Here is a 24,571-nt window from a genome sequence, read left to right as displayed (position 1 = left end):
CAGACTAAAAATGGTATTCTTTTTGTATTTAAAGGGATGGTTTGAATAATAATTGATATATCTACCCGAACAAGTGGGTTTCATAAACCAATTAGTTAGTAGAATACCATTCTTTCTCATCACAGTAGTGTTCAAAAAATTAATCGAGTCGTTACTTTCAATTTCGTGAGTAAATTTTAATCTAGGATGGTAATCATTAAACACCGACAAAATTTCATCAACACCCTCGCATGGGATAATTGCAAAAATATCATCCACATATCTGCAGAACCACGTGGTTTTGAAACTCAATCTTTCTAGGCAGTTAGTCTCTAAATCGTCCATTACGATATCCGCTAATATGGGTGAGAGCGGAGACCCCATAGGACTGCCAAAAATCTGTTCATAATACTGTCCATTAAAAACAAAACTAGTAGAGTCTAATATGAACTCAATCACATATAAAAATTGGGAAAGATTGAATTTCGTATTGGTTGAAATGTCCATCCAACGCTTTTTTACGCCGCTGATTACTAACTCTTTCGGAATGTTCGTAAACAGGGAGGTAACGTCTAATGACACTAGTAATTCGTTATCAGTAATCACCTTATTCTTAATACTCTCGACGAAGGACCAACCGTCCTTAACAAAAGATCCCGGTTTCTTAATCGAATTAACAAGTATATTATGGATGTAGTTAGAAAGATTATACAACGGACTACATAATGAAGACACTATAATTCGTAATGGACAATCGATTTTGTGGATTTTCGGTAATCCGTAACATCGTGGTAAGTTCCCGTTGGTTACATTTAAATAATTATAAGTGGTCATGTCTATCAATTCATTATCGAGCCAAGACTTGATGAGAGAATGCATTTTATTAGTTAATTTTTTGACAGGATTTTTATTGATTTTTCTGTAAGTCGATTTGTCATTTAATAAAACTTCCATCTTTTCCATATAGTCAATCTTATTAAGGATCACCGTCGTTTGTCCCTTGTCAGCCTTAGTAACAATAATATCATCGTTATCCTTTAGAAACTTTTTGACTCAAAAAACATCTGAGAATATACTTGTCTATAAAATTAATATGCCTTTGTGTGGTTAAAAAATTCCTGATAGAATTAGCTACCGAAATCCTAGTTGTTTCACGTAAGTTAGAAGGAATCCCGTCAATACTCACCTCTAGACTTTTAATTATCTCAAGTGCGGTACTAACACGATCCCTCCCAACACCTTGTTGTATTGGTAAACCGAAATTATCACCAAGGCTTAACAAATCAAGTACTTTATCCGGTATCACTTTATTACTGAGATTACTAATCCATTTGGATTTGTCCATATAAATAAAAGGATTCACGACTACATTATTCTTACGTAGCAATGCATTGAATTTATTAATTAATTTGTTTTTTGTCATATTTTTAAAAATCAAAATTCTCTCCCTATTAAGTTCAGTAAAATTCGTGAGTAACTGTCGAGGTAAAGAGTCAAAAAGTCTACGCTCGATAATATTACGTCGTGAATATTAAATAAAGATATATTAAATAGCCAGAGTTGGTTGATTAAATTACTACCATTATTAATATTTATTATTACATTAAATATAATTTTTAAATATTAATAAGTTAATAAAGTATTAATTATACTTTATAAAGTTCATACCTTGTATAGATTAATATTAATATATAATATTTGCCAAACATCTGTGTATTACTATTAAATATTTAATAGATAGTTATACATAAAAACAGTACACATAATATTATTGTATATAGGTATGTATAAACAGTTCGTTAATTGAAATATTGTTGGTGTATTTATTGAAGTTAAATTTTTAGCGGATATAGATCTATTAAAGCTTTGCAGTCTTTGCATACATATCTTCATAAAATTTCATCTGACTGAACAGTTTTTCAGAACGTGCCTTTAACTTGTTTTTAACACTCAAAGTAAAATGCTGATTATGAATTGCAAATTTTTGTATCTACAATAAATTTTATTTTTTACTAAGCAGTAATTTTATAATTAATTATTTTATAAAAGAAATTGCGACAATTTTTTAAACTATTAGCATAATGTATATATGTATATATATATATATATATATATATATATATATATATATATGTATATATATGACTGTATATGTCTATATGAGATATTTAAAGGAAAAAAATTGTTCATTATATATGTATATTTGATATAAATTAATACAATTGTCGCTCGTATATTGAAAACAAAGTGATAAATATAAGGCCAACTTATCGAGCTGAATATTCGAGATGTTCAGTCAACTACCATTTATTACATGTTTAAATTATAAAACTACAGTCATTATATTAAAACTAACGCAAATTACAATCATTCTATAAACGTTTCGACCGCACGCGGTCTTCTTCAGTATAATTATTGAAATATAAATTCTTACAATTCACATAATATCGAAATTTAATTATAGTTATTCAGAATCAAGAGTTTTTGAGCAATTAACGCGTGTTTTAATCCGTCCTCTCCAACAATGTTCGCCTCGATATGATCCCTGATTTTGTTCAGATCTCGGATAGTTTCATCGTTAATATGCGAGAAATTAACCCGTTCCGTAGGCGCTGCGATTAATAAAAAATTACCGATCAACGTATGTCCAAATTATAATATGTATCCCCTACAATTGGTAGTATGCTTACCTATCATCGTTCTTCTTGACAATTTTGCTACTTATTAACAGTTATTAAGGATGACACATAACAAACCAACAATACAGAAAGACAGCTCATTTTAAACTCTACTTGATCGGAGAGCGTGCGTGTTTATATATGATCTAATATCTATGTTTTACTCGTTAATGTCCTATTTGTCCTATTATTATTTCTTGCTCGCTAATATATCCAAAATATCAAAATACGACTCGCTAAGTAACTCCGTATCTTTGTTTAAATTTAGTCCATTTTTTTGTTCCTTGATATGTAGCATCTCAGAAATGAGTCTTTTATAATAATTATTTTCGTTGTCCATGATCTTAACATTGTCCCAATTAAAAGTATGATGTTCATTTATTATGTGTTCAGAAATTACTGAATGTTTCGTTGAGTCCAATCTAATATTATTTTTATGTTCTTTCATTCGCGTCTGCAATTGCCTCTTTGTTTGGCCTACATAAGATGCATTACAATTATTGCAACTGATCTTATAAACCACATTCGAATTGCATGGATGTTTAGTTTTATCTTTCTGCGCTTTAATAATATTATCCAGTTTGTTGAGACATCTATACCCTACCATACAATTTTTATTTTTTACCGAGGAAACAATCATTTCTGAGATCCCATCTATATACGGAATGACAAAGAATTTTTTATTGACCGAGTCATTTCCTATACTTTTTGTTCTTTCTATGTTGGCCTGTCTCTCTATAATGCTCCCCTTAGATATGATGTGTTCTATCCGATGATTAATTTTGTTAAAAATCAGATCAAGAGGGTAACCATTGCTTCTGAGTATATTGATAATTAACTCCAAATTTTTATTAAAAAATAGTGGATGTGATAGCAATAGACATCTGTCTACAAGGTTATATATTATTCCAATTTTGTGGCATAATGGGTGGTTTGAATAAAATGATAACGTCCTTCCTGAGAAGGTTTCTTTTTGATACCAATCTATATATATTTTGTTATTAATAATTTTAAGTGATAAATCTAAGAAATTCAAGCTATGGTTAACCTCTTGTTCGACCGTGAATTTAAGTCTTTCATGATAGTTGTTAAAATTATTCACAATCTGAGTCATATTAGTCATAGAGGTGGCCACTATTATGTCATCCACATAACGAAAATAAAACAAACATTCCAAATTCAACGCTTTGAGAACTGTATCCTCAAGATCTTGCATAACCAGGTCTGCAATAATTGGTGATAACGGTGACCCCATAGGGGTCCCAAACGTCTGTTTATAAATTATGTCATCAAATGTAAAATATGTAGAAGTCAATATGAATTTTATACCCCCCAAAAATTCGTTTTTCGGTATTTTAGTATTTATTCCAATGTGATCCCATCTATCGTTAATACCGTCAATCGCAAGATCCAGAGGAACGTTCGTAAACAAAGACACCACATCCAAGGAAAACATCCTATCATTCTCATCAATCTTTTTACCAGACAATATGCTGTACAAATCAAAACTATTATTAATATGACTTTTCGCTTTGGGTAGGCTAGTTCGTAAGGTGTTTTGTAAAAACGAAGCCAGCGAGTATAGAGCTGTATCAACCGATGAAACTATGATTCTAACTGGATAGTTTTCCTTATGGATTTTAGGTAATCCATACGCTTTTGGAAGGAGAGAATCACTACAACGTAATTTATAATATTCGTTTTTTGAAATATAATCTTCCTTAAGCCATCTCTTCAACAAATCATTCAAATCGTTCTCTATTTTTTTGCACGGATTTTTTTTAACAATAGTGTAAGTGTTGACATCTTTTAAAACGTTTTCCATTTTGTTAATATAATGAGATCTTTCCATTGCCACCGTAGCATTACCCTTGTCCGCGCGTGTGAATAGAACATTCGGATTGTCTTTACAAAATTTTATTAAATCTCTGTGTGCACCAAGTAATTTTTGTTGACTTACGTCATTTTTATCCTTCGTGTTCAGAAGTTGTGCAAATTTTGGAACCGCGATATTTCTGATCGTTGTGAGATTATTAATATTATTTCGTTTGCTATTACTCTCTATGTCCTTGATGAATTCATGTATCGCTGTTTTTTTACTAATATTCGGAAGACAGAATTTATCACCCATTTGCAACAGATTAGAAACGTTAGGCGGAATGTCTGTGTTGGAAAGATTAACAAACCATTTTTTATTAGTATTTTCCAAAGGGTTAATTGTATCATTGAGAAATTTATTGGCTTCTATGTGTATATTGATCTCCTTGGCATCATTAGTGATTGCCCTGAGAGAATTTTGTGATATTTTCGTCGGTTGTGAAGTTTCAAAATGTAAAGAACAATGTATATCTATAGGTTTGATGCTGTTGATATACTTATAGTGTTGTTTTCTCTTAAGCCAATTGAATTTCTTTTCGTGTGCAGTAACCAATCTGTTGTGGCAATTTTTAAAAGCAATGTTATGATGTTTGAAAATTCTATTCCACGCGAGTACAGGTAAACGATTAAATAACCCGCTGGTGAGATGAAAAATCCTATTTTGTAATGACTCTACCTGTCTATGCAAATCAAAGATTTCAATGCTCATCGCATTTGTTTTGAATTTGTACAACATACTATCTAGTCTTCTGATCGATCTGTGATGAAAAACGTTAAATTTAATGCGGCAAAAACCTTCTAAATGTGTAGGAAAAATATCGCCATTTTTACAATTTCTTAAAAATTCCAATTTTGCTCTCGCTCTTATTAACAAATAATTCGCATTAATCCATTGTTTAAAATAATCTGCGGTTATTCTTCCAAAAACTTTATGAATAAAATTAAAATTAAAATAGTAATCAGTCCGTTTTGTGTTAAATTGACGCATTGTAAGGCGATGAAACTATCCGAGATCTGAACAAAATCAGGGATCATATCGAGGCGAACATTGTTGGACAGGACGGATTAAAACACGCGTTAATTGCTCAAAAACTCTTGATTCTGAATAACTATAATTAAATTTCGATATTATGTGAATTGTAAGAATTTATATTTCAATAATTATACTGAAGAAGACCGCGTGCGGTCGAAACGTTTATAGAATGATTGTAATTTGCGTTAGTTTTAATATAATGACTGTAGTTTTATAATTTATACATGTAATAAATGGTAGTTGACTGAACATCTCGAATATTCAGCTCGATAAGTTGGCCTTATATTTATCACTTTATATTTGATATATTTTGATGAAAAATTAATACTAAAAAATGAAAAGTTTATCATTTAATTTACCTCGTAAAGTTGCTTCTGGGAATATGCATTGTTAATCATTACTATTAATGTTGCGTTCATATTTATTACTCTATATGAAAAAAAAATATATAAAGCTTTATAATAGACAAATTTAAATACAAAGTTTTTGAAATGGTAAGCAATATATATTTTTATAAAATAAAAGCTTACAGCGAGAGATCCATATTAAAATATTGGTTATACAATATCTTATTATAATTATCCATTATTTCTTTAAGTATTGCTTCGTTCTTACCATGTCTCGCAATAGTAGAAAAAAAAATATTAACTACCAAAGTATGAATTTTACGTCGTTTTACTTTTGTTAATATTTCATCACTCTCAAAAAACAAATTTACTAATAACGATAAGTGATGGTGCAGGTAACTATAGACAATTGCAGGATCTTCGGAACAACTAAGAAATTCTAATATTTTATGATCAGATTTCTCTTTATATATATTAATTATTGAGTAAGATATATCCAACCATACACTTCTATCCATTTTTAAACAACCATTACAAAGCGTCCATTTCTGCCACCCAGGCAAAATTCTACGACGTACAGAAAAGAAAATGTTTTTTTATTTAACGTCCCATACAGCACACAAGTTTGCAGCAATATTGCAATGTTATTGCAATATTGCAACAACAACATTGCAATATTGCAATGTTGTTGCAATATTGCTGCAAACTTGTGTGCTGTATGGGGTATTTATTATACATATATCAATAATTAGCATATAATCTTTATAAACAAAATAAGTATAATCGAATATTATAATTATATTAAACATAAATGATAAAAATATAAATAATAAATATAAATAATAGAAAGGAAAGATGGCGGCGTGCGAGAGGACGTTATAAAGTGTGCTCCGGAAAAAAGGTGGAAGAGGTGACAGGGGAGATGAAAGAAAGGAAATGTAGATGGAAAAAGAGGTGCAAGGACACAAGGTGGAGGAATTAAGAAGAAAAGTGAAGGAGAATATGGTATAGGCAGGGGAAGCAAGGGAAAAGTGAGTAAAGGATCGGTAAGGTAGACGGGAGCATGGGTAAAGAAGGAAGAGTGATAGCTGTGGTAGGCGATCTCTCGGACAGTAGGAGAAACAAGAAGGATGGCGAACAAATGGAGCACGTGCGCAAAAGGAAGTAGCACGCTCACGGTGGCACATGGAAACTCGCGCATGGGTATACGTCCCAGCAAACACTGATATATAATTGTTATAATACATTGCTATAATAAAACGGAATATAACAGGTAATATAACGTGTACGTTACATGTAACATCCATGTTAGTTGTAATTTTCCACTCATAGATGTAACATTTTAATATAACATATATTACATTGTAGTTATATTGTAATTATATACCAAATAGCACATTGATGTATTGATAAGTCAGTGCTATCTTGGGATATAATGACAATATAACTACAATGTATGTAATATTAAAAATGTTATATCTATGAGTGGGAAATTACAACTAACATATACATTACATGTAACATGCTTAAGTATATAACATTTATATACTGTGTTTGCTGGGGTTAGAAGCGGTGGTATAGAGTAAGAGGTGGTGTGAAGGTGAAGAAAGATAAGGAAGAGAGAAGTGTGAAGGAAGAAGATGAAAATACAAAAAGGAAAAGGAAGAGAAAAGAAAGCAACGGGAAGAGAAATGCAGAGGAATGAAAGCAAGGTGGTGACGGTTTGAAGAAGCTATATGAGGGACGATGGACAGGGGGTATGAGGGTATGACCAGGGGACAGAGGAATGAAGGTATGATGGTGGTTTGAGGAGGCTAAGTGCGGGACGATGGACAGGAGGTATCCGGGTACAGGGAGAGGAGTGTTGAGAGAAGGTAAAGGGAGTGCAGAGGAAGAGGAGGTAGAAAGGAGGTGAATAAAGGTAGAAAGAGTGAGGGATAAGGGAGCGTAGGGAGGTAAAAGGAAAGTTAATGATTACGAGAATGAGAAATAGTGGAAGAAAGGGTGAAAGAGAGCAGCGGCAAGGAGAGAGAGAAGAGAGATAAGAGATGGTGTAAGAAGAAAAGGCAGGAGACAAGGAGTGCAGAGTAAACAGAGAGGATAGAGGCAAGGAGAGGCAGAAGAGTGAGGATACAAGGGGGAGAAGGAGATAGGAGGCAAGGTGCGCAGCATAAGGAAAGGGAGGAAAGGAAAGGAAGATAGAAGAGAAAGGAGGGTGAAAAATAGAAAGTGCGGGCGCGAGGAGAGGGCAGAGGGGACATGAAGAAAAGAATGGATGGAAATAAATGGAGAGGGAGGGTAGAGGAAAAGAGAGAGAGAGAGAGAGAGAGAGAGAGAGAGAAGACGGAGAAAGAAATAGGAATAGGGTAGGCGAGGAGAAAGGGAAGTAGGGTAAAGCACAGGGTAGAGTTGGGAGGAGGGAGAAAAGAAAAGAAGAAGAGAATGGGTAGATGGGTAGATAGAAAGGAATAGGTACAGGACGAGGGGAGAAAAGGGTAAGAGGAAAAGAGGGAAGGGGGAGAGGAGGAAAGAAATAGGGGAGGAGTAGGAGAAGGGAATGAGAATAGAACAGTTTAATTGGGGGGAAGAGAGAATGAGAAGATGAAGAGAAGATAAGAAAGAAAAGAGGGGAAAAAGGATAAGAGGGAAATATATATATATAGACTGTATACATGTATAAAAAGTCATATATAATTATATACATATAAATTTTTTTCAAGTAATATATCAAATATATCCTTATAAAATTTTAAAAATAAATGTTTATACAAATATATAATAATTTGATTTAAATTTACCTATTTTCTTGAGGATTCTCTACATGCAATCTCAATTGATTTTTGGCCTTTTCAATACATAAAGAATTTTTCATAATGCAGCTCCATTTTGCAATTTCCTGCATTAAATATTTATCAATATCGTATTTACTAGGTGCCATGTCATCGTACATGTGTTCTTCTACACGTTTGAACAGATTTTTTATGTTTTTTACTATTGTCTACAATTAGACAAAAAATATCTTTCTATTAAATCATTTACAAGGCTAAGTATAATACACAAATTATATAATATACAAACTACTCGTGTTATTTAGTACTGTTTAAATGTACTTCTTAATATGTATATTTTTTATGTAATTTATTTCTTTTTTAAAATATTAGGTCATAAATGTTACATATGCATATATAATAATAAATAAAAATTTTAATTCTGTACAACAGTATTATGTAATGCACGTGTTTGTAATTGAAAAAATTTTGATATATTACATTACATTCTTTAAAAATTGTAAAAAAACTCAATTATTTTTATTAAAAAATTGATTTGTAAATAAGATTTTTGTTTGTGCTTAAAAATATATCACAGTAAACGGTTTAATTATCATATTTTTTCTTTTTTGTAATATATTTTTAAAATAAATCATAAAATTTAAATTAATTTGCTTATATTTTAAGTTTTATGTTATATAGTATACTAAGATCGTTTGTAAATAATTATTCATATTTATTCTGTTTATATTATTAGTTTATTAAAAATGGTTTTGTTCACATAAATTTACTGTTGTATATTTAGTTTATCGCATGTCTCATGTTAGGTGTTAAAGTGCTTTATTATTTACTTAACAAATTTTTAAAATTAACTTTAATTATATATGATTAATTTATTTACAGATACTTGAAAATAATTGTATTTGTTATATTCATAAATTTTCAAATGCAGATTTCAGAGTTTATTGCATTTTAAATATTAATTCAACCGATTTTTAGACCGATATTATTTTCGCCTATAGCTTTACAGGGGAGTTAAAAAGGGAAGCACGCAAATCAAAGATTTAAACCAAAGATACTATTTCTAATTATCGAAAAAATTAATTTTCGCAAATAACAGACGTAAAAAACATCGCGTAAGACTCTACAGCCGATATATATATATATATAAATGATATGTTAAATATTAATGTAAGAGAAATAAAATACTTAATTTTTTATTTTTAAATATTTCTAGCAAACATCAAATATTTATTAACGTTTTGGATCCCTCTAAAATGTAAAAAAATTTATCGATATAATTTAAAATACCTCGAATACTTCTGAAGTATAGAGTCCAGAATTAAGAAATGGAATAATATTTGACATGTATTCCAAAGCTTTAAACATAGGATACCATGCCACGTAATCTTTCTCTTGCCATAAATAACTCGAGAGTTCCCAAAATGTGAAAAAATTAAGTTTCCCCTGTATCATTAGATGGAATGAGTCATCGATGATTTGGGCTCGATTCAGAACATGTATATTTGTATACTGTTCAGAATTTAAGTAACGCGCAATTAATTTCCAATTTTCGTCATCATAATTGACGCGATAAAATCCTGTACACATGGCATAAATTTTAATATTTACTTTTTTGGTCCAAATATATGGAGTAAAAAATATTTCGAATATATATGTCTCTTTTTTCTGATAGTTTAAGGACGTATTAATTGTACTGGAAATTGGGCACATATTTTACAATAAATAATGGCAAATTCTTATATATTGTTAATTATAGAAAAAAATGTCGATAATTAAAAAAAAGAATAGAGTTCTGAAAAACAGATTAAACTATAAAGGAATTATATAAACAAAAACTGATTATAGTTAGAAAAGTAACAATAGTTAAAATTATTTTCATTATTTTAAACTAACCAAGGTGTTTCTTATATTTATTGTATAATAACAAAATACGAACATATTGAATTTCGTAATTTAATATTTACCAATTTGTTGTAAGTTGAAAATTATCCATTTTTTTGGATAAAAGAACTGCATTTCCAACTTTGGATTTGAGGGCGTCAAATAAATATGTGAACCAGTTACATTAAAATTGATACTTGCTTCTTCAGTAAATGTGACAGGTATACAATATGGATTCTGATCCATGTCGACCTGAAACTCTAAGAATATTTTCGTATTATTTCTAGAATAATATCGTGTAACATTTAGCACGGGATAATGCTGCTGCATAGACCAAATAGCCATAATCTTTTTTATGTCCAAATTATATTTTTCAAGATTTAATTTACTCATAACAATCGGCATAATGCTCCATAAATCATTGAAAGTATTTGCCATATCAGGAGAAATAAATCTGTAAAATTTAAAAATGTGATAACACCATACACCACTGAGTAGCAATTAAAAAATATGTATAAAATTATGATAATTATTCGTTCTTATTGATATTGCTAGAATAATTCACTTAGATTAATGTCGATTCTCACGAAAATCAAATTATGATGACATAAAGAACGAAATAATAATTTGTATACACACATTGTACAAAATAATTTACTTTTCCATAATAATGAAATATAAATAAATAAATAGCATTAAAAAATGGATACACGTGTTTAAGTGTATTTCGTAAATATATTATTTTAATATTTATATTATGTTTGTTATATTTAAGAGACCTTAAATACATTATTTAGACATTTATATGAATATTTATATACATTATATGTTTTTATTACGTTTATCTCTGTCTTTATTCATTTATTAATTAACGAAGTTAATAATAATTTGCAATATTTAATATCTTTCTTATTTTTTTATGTTTGTTACTTATAAAAGTTTGGTTTGTCATTGAATATATATTTATATGTGTTAATCATACAGTTTTTATCTTCTCTAGGAAAGTTTTTTTAGGTTTTGCTATTATTTTGTATTTACTTTCCTGTATGTGTGTCTCTATGTATTTTAATGATAATAATAACACTATATTACAGCTAAAAATTATTTTAAACCAAATAAAATAATTTTTCTAAATTCTTGACTTGTGAAAATGTCGAAAACTAAATTTTTCATTAGCATTTTAGTTCTCCAAAATAATTGAGATTTAATGTGTAAAAAGGGTTTTCTTGCGATATTTTTAAGATTTTTTTTTTTTTAAATAAAGTTATCTAATAATCTGATAATATCATATCAGGGGGGGAGGAAGATGAACAATAGTTCATACCCTATAATACACATTATTTTGATTTCAATATCTTACTTTTCAGTCGTGTTGAAACGGATTTAAGTACAGAGTTTTGCTGAAATTCCAAATAGCGTTAATCATATTTTCAAAAAAATCTCAAATATCTAACAAAAAACCATTTTTTGTATATTAAATCTCAATTATTTCGGAAACCTGACGTACTGGTAAAAATTCGTTTACGTCATCGTTTTCAGCATAAAATCGTTTCCATAACTTTATAAGATTTTCGAAAATTTGAAAGAAACACCATCTAAATGAGAATAATAAAAGAAAAATATTTTTTGTAAACTAATATTATTATATTACATAGTAAGTATTACTTACTTCCTGTTTAAATATTCGTCAATACTCGTCCAAAATACGATAGATGGAATTATTCTTTCTAACATGCGCCAAAAAGCTGCTCCTATAATAAAGATATGAAATATGTTAAAAAAAATATTTATATATACACATTTTATTTACAAATTCAACCCCCATCATATTCATAAATTCATAAACAGAACTACTATAAACTAATATAATAAAAAAAAGAACTAATTTTAAATTTAATTTGCATTTATTTTTAGCAGAATAAAAATAAGAAGAAATAATTGTAAATTTAAAACTTTTTATCTTTTCTTAGATATTTATAGTCAGCCATTCCAACTATTGTTTACAAATTATTTACAAATTTTATTAATGTATTTGTAAATATACTTTATACCAGTCAAATTACGTTACATAAATCAAATACACATACCAACATACCTACAGTATGAGAAAAAGGAGAAGGTGAATTAATTTTAAATATATAGTTAGAATTTTCCTTAAAATAATCTACAGCAAATGGATGTAAATAATGAGAATCATATCGAATTTGAACTACAAACAAGTCCATCATCCGAGAACCTGGATATATCTGCAGAAAGAAAAACGAGATTCGATTAATAATGTTTATTAATGTGAACAATTATTTGTTATTTCTAGAAAAACCTTTTGTTTTTAATAAATGCTTTTGAATTATTTAAAACATTTTTATATTAGATATTATAATTTTAAATAATTTTATAGAATTTTCATGAGTAATATGTAATAATTTGAAGTAACAATATTATTACAAATATTACAGTACATATACTCTCCACAAGTTTGTAAACATCTTACATTTTACAGTTAAACAATTTTATGACAGCGATTTGTCATAAATAAAAATGTTATTTAAATATTTTACGTATTTCCGTATGGAGGTTAAAGGATTATTGAAATTAAATCTCAAATATGAGATTATTTCATATTTTAAAATCTTGGCAGTGACCAAGTAAAATTTGGTGCCTTGTGCACAGATATTTAATCCTAACGAAAAAATTTAGTTTCGTTGGGATAACGCACTGTCTTCCGCGATCGGCTCTTATCGCCTGTCTTATACTTTAAATTTATATTTATATGACAGAGCCTTGTTAAACTCTTAACTTAAATATTTTATAATATAAGTATGCTGTCTTCTAAGCTGGGCAATAGAGCCAAGGAAACGAAACGAAAAATTAATTAAACGGAACTGTATCTCAATTTGAGATCCCAAAGTTCCACATATAAATTAATTTCGAAACTTACATATGGAGAAATAAGCGAGAAAAATATAGGTCCGAAAAGTCGCTGAAGCGGCTGTATTTCGTATCGAATTTGACGGTGATGTTAAAAGTTGCTTTTAATTTTGGGTCGTCCCAACACGGAAATAATTGTCGAGCATTTCTCGGTTGAAGTAAAGTTGCGAATAGAAACCTAAATTTTAAAGTAAAAAGCTTTAAATTATAATAACAACAAGTTTCTGCAGTTGTTGTGTAGGAACGTTAAAGATTGCAGAATGTACCAGAGAAATTTATAGATAATATTTAAAAAGTATATCATCAGATGTTTTCTGTTCTAATTGTAAGTATAATAATACAAATGATCTAGATGAAATTTTGATGTCAGCTTACTTTCATATAACTAATAAAAATATATATTATCTATATCTATGCACCTTAGTTGAAAATAATGTTATCCCTATTTAATTATATCTAGAATAATGTTCAGATAATTTGATTTAGAGACCTAGCACACACACACACACACGCACGCACACGCTCACGCACACGCATACGCACATACATATATATACTCATCTAGTAGTAAAATTTAAGCAGTGAGCCACAGAAACGTACAAATAAAAAAATGAATATATTTTATATACTTCTTTTATAATTTACATTGTTTTTATAAGCTGTATAACTATTTACATAAGCGATTTTAAAAATAATGTTATCTAAATGATTCACAATATAACTTTATCTTTTATCTAGATATATATAAATTCAAAATAACATTCATCTTATCTAATTTTTATCTCACTTTTATCTAGATAATTTTAAAATCATCTAAGTATACTACAACATTGTATATCATATATGTGTATATAAATATTAGCGTATTTTTATTATTTTATGTTTACTCATGTATTATTTATTATATAATACTTTTATTATTTCAATATACTTACTCTTTATCTCTTCTATCTTCTCTTTTTATATAGTACATTCCATAATGCCGATGAACAAATATGATTTCATATTTCACGTACATTGTATAAACTCCACAATCTAAGTGTGTATTTTCAGGCGATAAATATTTAATGAAATTGAAAGTAGCAAAATTCTCCGAATAATCAGAATTTGGAATATAGATTGTTCCATTAGGCGATCTAAACATCATTATAAGCATGGATCTTGTAGTATGTAGAGTTATATTTGATATTTTACAATTAATATAAAAAGTGACATTCAGCTCGCCACTTAGTAATTTTCCTGGTAACATTATCATGTCCAGATTGTAATGAATCGGCATTATACAGTTGTTGTTCAATGAATTACGGTAATTAGGTACGCTATGGCACTTAATTTTTGCGTTTTCATTGGTAAAAGTAGCCATTGTTATTGCAGTAATGTATACTAATATATTTAATGACCATTTTAAAAACATTATGTTGGCTTTTAAAAATCTGAAAATATAAAATAATTTTTGACATACATATTGACAACAATAAAAAAAATTATAGCGATACCATACATTGAAAAAATCTCGGAATTAGTAGCATCAGAGTTAAAGAAATCTAATATAACAGTAGGATACAGAAGTTTGAAAAAATTAAATAGAGTCATAAAAACACAAACAGACAAAGATAATTGTCAGAATAATTCGGGTGTCATATATAAAATATCGTGCAATAATTGTGATGCTACATATGTAGGGCAAATTAAAAAACAATTAGGCACAAGAGTAAATGAACATAAAAATAATATCAGATTAGATTCTGCAAGACAGGTGGTTTCTGATCATATTGTAAAGTTTACACATACTTTTAATTGGAACAACACAAAAATCTTGGATCACGAAAGGAATTATTATAAAAGGTTGATATCAAAAATGATATACATTAAAGAAAAAAAAAACAGTATCAACTTAAAAAAGGACATCGAGCGGCTTGACGGTTCTTATTTTGATATTTTAGAAAAATTGTCTATGTCATCTTAGCATAGCGGTGTATATACAGCGTCCTGACATTGTGATTTATAGATATTGAGTTTGCTTTGTATAAAGTACACATTGTTTATAATGTTTTTTAATAAGAAATATTTTAAAGAAGTTTTATTGTCTTGACATGGATGTAAGTGATCACTATTTATTTAAAAATCTAATATTTAATATTCAGGCTAACATATTAATTATTTCACAGCTTATTACATATTATTACATCAGAGATTACAAAATTAGACTTTTATTCAAAAAGAACTACAGAAATCTGATGTTCGACATTAGGCTCTTTAACGACTAATTCGAACGATCAGCCGTAATTCAAACCAACAAGTATGATATGTTATACTGCGTTTTTTCATAAGTCTATATATTTTACATATATGATAAGTTCTGTCTTTCCAAATTGTTACATAGTTACATGTCTTTTCAAAATAAGCGCGTAAGCATGACATCGCGTTTAGGATAGGAGAGCAAGTGGTATGGCGGGGGTGACAATGTGCGATGTATATATACACGCGTATCGGCGGATTCGCTCTCTTGTATCCTCTCGGGCACAGCGTAAGAAACACACACACAGATAGCTGAGTTATACGAACCACAGGAAATAAAGCGATTGTAAATTTAGTGTATACGTGGCAGTTACTTATTGAACCCCTTTTCCAAGCGGGAATACAACAGTTGGCGACGAGGATGGGATACCGCACAGGAAGTTAAGAGAAGAGTACATTACCCTGCAAAGAAGGACACGTGCGTGTTACAGTGAGTGCCGAGTATTTTTTTTTTTTTGCGGACTACAACTCGGTACTGCGGATTCTGCCATGGCTGAAGCAATCGTGCATGGAAGTTTCGCAATAGAAGCTTTCGATCCTGCCGTTACAAATTGGAAGCGTTGGCTAAAACGTTTTGAGGGAGCCGTTACAGTGTTCAAGGTTCCGGAACCACAGAAAGTGGCGTACCTACTACATTTCATCGGAAGTAAATCTTTCGATATATTATGCGACAAGTTAGCACCTCTCGACCCGTACACGCAGACGTACAACACAGTCGTATCACATTTGCAGGATTTTTACGCCCCTGCACCGCTTGAAATAGCGGAAAATTATCGATTCCACCAAAGGAAGCAGTCCGACGGAGAGAGCATACACCAGTACGTAGCAGCATTACATAAGATGAGCATAAATTGTAATTTTGGAGGATACTTAAAAACGGCGTTGCGGAATCAATTTGTTTTCGGGCTTACAAGCCGGCGTACACAAGCAAGGTTATTGGAGACAAAGGATATAACTTTCGACAAGGCAGTCGAAATTGCCCTTTCAATGGAATTGACGGAGAAGGATGTAAACCAAATTCAGGCAGCGGGAGTATCATCCGTGGACTACGTGGGCCAGAAAGAAGCAGCAATGGGGAAGAAGGACAAACGGTCACAACACAAGAAGCCAACAGTAAACAGACCAGCTGTTTTCCAGAAAGCAAAGCGTGCCATACAGGACGTTCCAAATTATAATAATACAAGCGGTATAAATAGCGTTACATGTTATAGATGCGGAGGTAAGCATTTAGCTTCAAAATGTACATTGAATAGAGAAATCGTGTGTTCAAATTGCAGCATTAAAGGCCATTTAGCAAAAGTATGCATGAGAAAGAATAGAGCAAAGGCGCATCAACTAAGCGACATTTTATGGATGAGTACGGAACATATTAAGCATAGAGATAGGTATTTTATTTCCGTAGATATAAACGAGAAAAACGTGCGTTTCGAAATAGACAGCGGAGCGGCGGTTACAATTGTTAGTAAATATTTTCTTGAGCGTTGGTTTCCGGATGCACAAATAGAGAACACAGATTTGAAATTATTTACATTTTGCAAAACAACAATTACGGTTGTAGGTTACGTAAAAGTACAAGTACGTTACAAAAGGAATTATCAAGTCATTAAATATGTACATTACAGTCATGGATAGAGAACCACTCATGGGACGGGAGTGGATTCGTCAGTTAGGCGTACAATTGACCGACACAGTATTTACGTTAAATTCAAATACAGGAACGGAATTACATAAAATTCTGCGCGATTACAAAAACGAATTGGATCCTTCAAGCACAAAAATCAAAGGAATACAAGCGCGACTTATCCTAAAAGAGAACGCGAAACCAATTTTTCTTAAAGCAAGGAAAGTACCATTCAAAATAATACCTTTAGTAGATCGGGAGATCGATAGACTCGTTAAAGAAGGAGTTTTACAAGAAACGAGCGCGGCAGAATGGGCGACGCTGGTCGTGCCAGTCTTAAAGAAAGACAATTCGGTGAGGCTCTGCGGCGATTTTAGCGTGACGGTAAACAAACAATTACTAGTAAATGAATATCCGTTACCTACAGTAGACGAACTTTTTAGTACTCTATCGGGAGGCCAAAAATTTTCAAAGATAGATTTGAAGCAGGCCTATTTACAAATGGAAATTCATCCCGCGGATAGAGAGTTATTAACCCTAAACACACACCGGGGATTATACAAATGTACGCGTTTATTATACGGGATCGCTTCGGCGCCGGCAATCTGGCAGAAAGAAATCGAAACTGTACTGAAGGGCATTCCGGGCGTCTCTGTTTTCTTAGATGATATCAAAATTACAGGTCCGAACGACCAAGTGCATCTGGAACGACTTAAGGAAGTACTTACACGTTTAGCGAAATTAAATATACAAATTAATAAGGAGAAAAGCGAATTTTTGAAAGAAGGGATACATTATTGCGGTTATTACATTGATAAAAAAGGAATTCATAAAGAAAAAAGGAAAATGGAAGCCATTGAGAAAATGCCTCGGCCGAAAAATATAACGGAATTGCGTGCGTTTTTAGGATTAATTAATTATTACGGACGGTTCATTCAAAACTTAAGTGGAATACTTACGCCATTACATACGTTGTTACAAAAAGAGGGCGGCAAAGCTGTGAGTTTCAGATGGACACAGGAGTGCGAAGCAGCTTTCTTAGCGGCGAAAAGAGAATTTACGAGTAATAAAGTTTTGGCGCATTACAATCCCAAACACCCATTAATCGTAGCATGTGATGCAAGCATGTACGGAGTAGGAGCGGTCCTTTCGCAAAAGCACCCAGATGGATCAGAGCGGGTAATCCAGTATGCTTCGCAATCGTTGTCTCGAACACAGCAGAAGTATGCACAGATCGATAAAGAAGCGTATGCAATTATTTTCGCGATAAAAAAATTCTATCAGTATTTATACGGAAATCGTTTTACACTTTACACAGACCACCGTCCACTTACACAAATATTAGCACCAAACAAATCATTGCCGGTACATAGCGCGATGCGCATGCAACATTACAAAATTTTCTTACAAGCGTTCAATTACAACATCAAGTATAAAAATACGAAATTACATAGTAATGCAGATGGATTGTCGCGGTTACCAATTCAGTCAGAGGACGATTTCGAATACGACGTAGTAGATGAATACGAAATTAAATTAATAGAATCTTTTCCAGTCACATTTACAGAATTAGCAGCGGAAACGGAAAAAGATACAGAATTACAAAAGTTATCGCGGGCGTTACAATCAGGCAAAGAACTGAAGCCGAAAGAAAGATTCAATGTTCCACTTGCTGAATTTAGTTGCCAACGTGGCGCGATTTTACGAGACGGTAGAGTTTTGGTGCCGCGGAAATTACGAAAGAAAATTTTGCAAGAGTTGCATGAGGAACACTTCGGCATTATAAAAATGAAGGCAATGGCTAGAAGATATTGTTGGTGGCCGGGTATCGACAATGATTTAGAGAATGTAGCTAGAAACTGCGAAAATTGTAATTTAATTCGAAACGATCCGCCGAAAACACAAACACTTACGTGGAAGCCAGCAGAGCGAGCGTTCCAAAGAGTACATATTGATTACGCAGGCCCCTTTATGGGACATTACTTTTTTGTGTTAGTAGACGCGTTTTCAAAGTGGCCAGAGGTGCCCATTACGAAAAATATTACAAGTAATACAACGATCAAATGCTGTAGACAAATTTTTTCAACGTTTGGCATACCGGAGGTGGTAGTGTCAGACAATGGTCGACATTTTGTATCTAGCGAGTTCAAAAACTTTCTTAAATGTAATGGAGTAATACACAAAACTACAGCACCATTTCATCCAGCGACAAATGGGCAAGCGGAGAGATTCGTCCAAACCTTCAAGCAGATGTTAAGAAAAAAATTCAATAGTCTTTCGGCAAGTACAGAAGATTTACAGATAGCTTTGTACCAAATTCTATTACATTACAGAAATCTGCCTCATGTGTCGTTGGGTGAATCTCCAGCAGAGAAAATGCTAAAGCGTAATTTGCGGACTCGATTAGATTTATTGTTGCCAACACAAAGTGATACAAGCAATAATTGCGAGACTAAACCGTACGATAAGATTCGCGAAGTACATATCGGCGAACGAGTAGAATGCCGGAATTATTACGGCAAACAAAAATGGATTTTCGGTAACGTGCAACAAAGACTCGGTCATGCACATTATATCATTCGTTTAGATAATGGTAAATGTTGGAAAAGACACATTAATCAAATTCAGAAAATAGGCGAGTGTCCAATTAGAGATACGTATAATATGAGCGACGATATGTTCGACTACGAAACCCCAAATGTAAATCAAACACCTGTTATTAATTCGAAAAATGTAAATGTAGACAAGAATGCGAGAATGGTAAAAGAAACCCCAGCGCCAATAAAGGTGGATAATACACCACGGAGATCAGTGCGGGAAAAGAAAGTTCCAACGCGTTATGGGGAATCAAGTTCATAAATAAAAAAAAAAGAGAACAACGTCATTAACACATATACATGTAGATTTTTTTTTTTGTTTGTGGTTATGATTTTTTTTTTCCTTAAGAGAGGGAAGAGTGTTACATAGTTACATGTCTTTTCAAAATAAGCGCGTAAGCATGACATCGCGTTTAGGATAGGAGAGCAAGTGGTATGGCGGGGGTGACAATGTGCGATGTATATATACACGCGTATCGGCGGATTCGCTCTCTTGTATCCTCTCGGGCACAGCGTAAGAAACACACACACAGATAGCTGAGTTATACGAACCACAGGAAATAAAGCGATTGTAAATTTAGTGTATACGTGGCAGTTACTTATTGAACCCCTTTTCCAAGCGGGAATACAACACAAATTATTTAATTTATTGATATGTTAGCAAAGCGATATTTGTATTGATAAAGACTGTCGTATAGTTGAAACGTTTACTAATTATCATTTGTATTATTTTTATGACGTAGAATAAAAAAATTTTTAACACCTAATCAATTAGCTCGTTAAGTTGGCCTTTTAATTTTGATACTTATAAAATAATTTCTTTGCTAGTAGTAAGAATAACTGAAGAAAAAAACATAAATAAGGAACGAGGAAAGAAAATATGCATAACGTCGCGACTCCTATGGGAATATAAAAAAACAATGAAACAAAAATAAAAACCCAAAAAGTCAAAAAAATAAAATTGCAAGAAAACTAAAAAAAAATTAAAAACCAATATAAAAATATAAAGCAATAATAAGAATACTAAAATATACTAAGAATACTAAAACAATAATAAGAATACTAAAAAATAAAAAATTGAAATATTAAAATAAAATTTTTAATAAAAAAACGAAACGAAATATTTATGAAATAAAAATTATACAAAACTAAAATAAAAAAAATAAGAAAAAATAAAAACAAAAAAGCCTTTCAAATATTTAAATAATGCGTATTTATAAGTATTAAAAATAATAATCAACTACAAATTAAATTTTTTTGCTAATAATAAGAGAATTAATCAGAAAACATAAGTAAGAAACATAAGTAAGAACATGGAAAAAAATGCAGAAAGAAATACACCATTTTATAATTGCATATAGTCTATCAATTTTACGAAGAATTTTTATGAACAATGCAGTTTATCTACTTTGACTACGCAATGTATGTTAATTTTATTAAACAATTTTTTTGATTAATTCTAATAATATTGCATAATGTTCGATTTGACGATCAAATTTTTTAAATTCCAATATTATATAGACAAATGCCTGATTAATTTATAATGTATATTGTAAAACATAAATCATTTTTAAGTAAATAGAATTATTAAGTATAAAAAATATACTATATATAATGTTATTTAAATTATAAATGATAAATTGAAATAACCATTGTAAATACTAATGTAATATAATAAATGTATATTGTATTATTTAATATTAAATAATTTACAGTATAAAAAAAGAGTTGTGTATAATGTTAGTATATAAGCTATGTTATTCGTATTTCTATTTTTTTAATTAAAATATCTTATTTTTTAAGCTTATTTTTTCAAAAACAGTAATACGGTTATGAACTTTTGTCTTCTTATAATCATTTAATTACATTTCTCTGTGACTTATATTTTATAATATTGTGTAGAACAACTCGATTAAGAGAGGTAGCATAATATTTTTTTATAAATGTCATAATCGGAAAAATATAATAAATGAGTTTTGCACAAAAATGTATAAAATAATATCTCATCTTCAATAACTAAATTTTAACCGTTGTATTTTCAGCTGTTTATCAATATGATTTGTCATCAGAATTATATGTCACTAGTAAATCATGTTTAGATCCAAAAAACGGATAACAAAGAATTTTGCTGTTGCGAAATTAAACTCAATTCAAATTTTGTCATTATGTTGTTTTATGACAAATTAATCTGAACTTTAGAAAAAAAATATTTATTATCATTTATCATTATAGAAACACTTTTTTAGAAAAAACAAAAATAATTTTATTAGCATTTATCGTTATATACATATCGTATGCAAAATTAACATTTATTGCGTTTCTTTTTTTACATTTATTAAATATTTAATTTAACAAAACGAAAATATCGATTTTAAAAATTCATTAAGGAAAAAATGAATCAAATAAAGCTTATACAAGTTGTTTTCAATTTTTAATTTGTTATATGTCAAAAATAATAAGAAAAGGTTGCTGTTATAATTTACTTCAAATTTTTTACGGTAATTGCAAAGACGAAAATAATGTAGGTTTAAAAGGAAGAGGGATTGAAGATGCAAAGACGAAAATAATGTAGAAGTAAAAAGAAGAGGAATTGAAAATTTTCCTAATGTTTTCTTAAAAACTGAATAAAATAACTTTTAAAATTGAATAAAATAACTTTTAAAAAATGAAAACTCTGCAAACGCATATTTTTATATGCATATATTTCGAAAGAAATGTCTAAATATCATGTATTTAACTCACTTTATTGGTGGAATCAGCCGTTACTTTAATCAAAAGTATATCGTTCACTCGTGACCTTACCTCTTCAAATGATTCTCGAAAACTGAAGGTGTTCGTGGTATGATAACATATGAAATATATAATGTCATGTAAATAGCTCCACAGAACACGTGTCTTATTCGTACATTTAATCGATAATAACCGATACATGGGTATAAATTATTCCTAAGAGATACTTTTATATTTAAAATAATTTTTCTGAAAAAGCACTTAAAAAATCTAATTGGGTAATTGTATGTTCTAAGAAATGCAAAATTGTAATACTGTTTTATATGTTCCTCTGATTTATATGCGAAATTATTTTCTTGCCATAATTAACTAACAACAGCTCTACCAGTATTACCAACTGCACTTAAACCATTATAATCAGCTGCACGCGGGTTATTACTCGTCGCAAAGCTCCAACCTACCCTTCCCGGGAATGCAGAGATACGGCATGCAGTCTGGCGGAGGAGATCTGATGCTCCTGCTCCAAGAGCGACGCCGCAATATTTCGCAAACTTTTCGCAAGAAAAAGATAAAGTTTTTTTATTTTTGTACAAACTCTCTATAGAGATATAATTTAGATTAGATCGTAAATTCATTTATTCATTCTTATATAGGCTTGCAAAAATTGTATTTAATTGTAATTAAATTTCATCTGAGAAATTAAATATCTCATGATTCGTACTCATATACTGAAAAGAAGTTTGTTAAATTAATAAATATTTAGTTCATTAACGGGTGGCACGTTAAGTCTGGAATACCCTGTATAAATATATTGCGTCTTTAGATAATCTCTTTTAGAAATTGTTAAAATTTGTGCACTTTACTTAATCACTTAATTTCTTTAAAAAATAATATTGTTTTTAAACTTAAGCAGGACCATCTAGTTCTTAATGCCCTAAAACATTTATATTTTTAAATTCAATATGTGTTTGAAGCTAAATTGGTGATTCACAATATAATTTCTCTAATTTCATATTATCTTGACTTTTTCCTTGTTTCTAACATTATCTTATTAAAAATACGCATATTAAATACTTAATTATAATCGAAGAATATGTTCAAAGATTTTAATTTAATTTTTTTTAACTTCCAAAATTTTACCTCCCTCTTTAATAAATATAAAGAAAAATATAATTTATTCATTTACACATTTTGATCTTATTTTATCTTATTTGATTATTAAAAAATTGTAATATAAAAGAAAAAAGTAAAGAAACCATATAACATGAGAAGAAAAATAGTTTAAAAAGAAAGTGTTTTGAAATACAGAAAAATTGAGATAAAAAAATATATATGTATATAAAAAAAATTTGTGTGACAACATTATTCAAATGTATTATACATATATTTAAAACGAAATAAAAGAATTTTTTAGAAAATACAAAATAAACATACGTAAATAAAAATTTCGGATTACAATTCATATTACATTTAATCTCGTTATTATAATATTTGTTATTTTACAATAGAATTAAAATAATTCATATATATAACATTATAAATGTGTTAACATTAAAATAATAATAATCGTCAAAAAAAAAAGTAATACCAATATTATTACTAATATTAATATTAATACTAATATTAATATTAATATTAATATTTATTATTACATTAAATGTACTACGGTATATATATATATATATATATATATATATATATATATGTATGTATAAACAGTTTGTTACTTGAAATATTGTTGATGTATTTGTTGAAATTAAATTTTTAGCGATATAGTTAGATGTATTAAGGCTTCGCAATCTTTGCATA

The 24,571-nt window shown here is 30.0% G+C and overlaps 1 protein-coding gene across 1 annotated transcript; it reads right to left on the bottom strand.

The window, feature by feature from the left end:
- Positions 1-1,657: 1,657 nt before the first annotated feature.
- LOC114942478 (aminopeptidase N-like) lies at positions 1,658-22,838 on the bottom strand. Its single transcript, XM_085486486.1, has 11 exons — positions 22,775-22,838; positions 14,452-14,949; positions 13,527-13,694; positions 12,684-12,834; positions 12,258-12,339; positions 10,672-11,042; positions 9,995-10,284; positions 8,714-8,913; positions 6,099-6,482; positions 5,928-5,997; positions 1,658-1,969 (listed from the first exon to the last, which is right to left on the bottom strand). Exons 4-11 carry the CDS (start codon positions 12,814-12,816, stop codon positions 1,838-1,840), a joined length of 1,662 nt encoding a protein of 553 aa, XP_085342612.1. The 5' UTR covers positions 12,817-12,834; positions 13,527-13,694; positions 14,452-14,949; positions 22,775-22,838; the 3' UTR covers positions 1,658-1,837.
- Between the last annotated feature and the right edge of the window lie 1,733 nt (positions 22,839-24,571).

Source organism: Nylanderia fulva, unplaced genomic scaffold (genome assembly GCF_048542155.1).
Source record: "Nylanderia fulva isolate GAGA-0341 unplaced genomic scaffold, ASM4854215v1 Scaffold44, whole genome shotgun sequence".
Lineage (NCBI taxonomy): Eukaryota > Metazoa > Arthropoda > Insecta > Hymenoptera > Formicidae > Nylanderia > Nylanderia fulva.
This window is presented reverse-complemented; position numbering and strand designations above follow the sequence as displayed.

Coding starts and splice junctions, on each gene's coding strand:
- LOC114942478 (XM_085486486.1), bottom strand. CDS start 12,816: ATGATGGACTTGTTTGTAGTTCAAATTCGATATGATTCTCATTATTTA. Junction 6,483..8,713: donor GAGAATCCTCAAGAAAATAG/GTAAATTTAAAT, acceptor TGTACGTCGTAG/AATTTTGCCTGGGTGGCAGA. Junction 5,998..6,098: donor TTTAATATGGATCTCTCGCT/GTAAGCTTTTAT, acceptor TTTTTCATATAG/AGTAATAAATATGAACGCAA.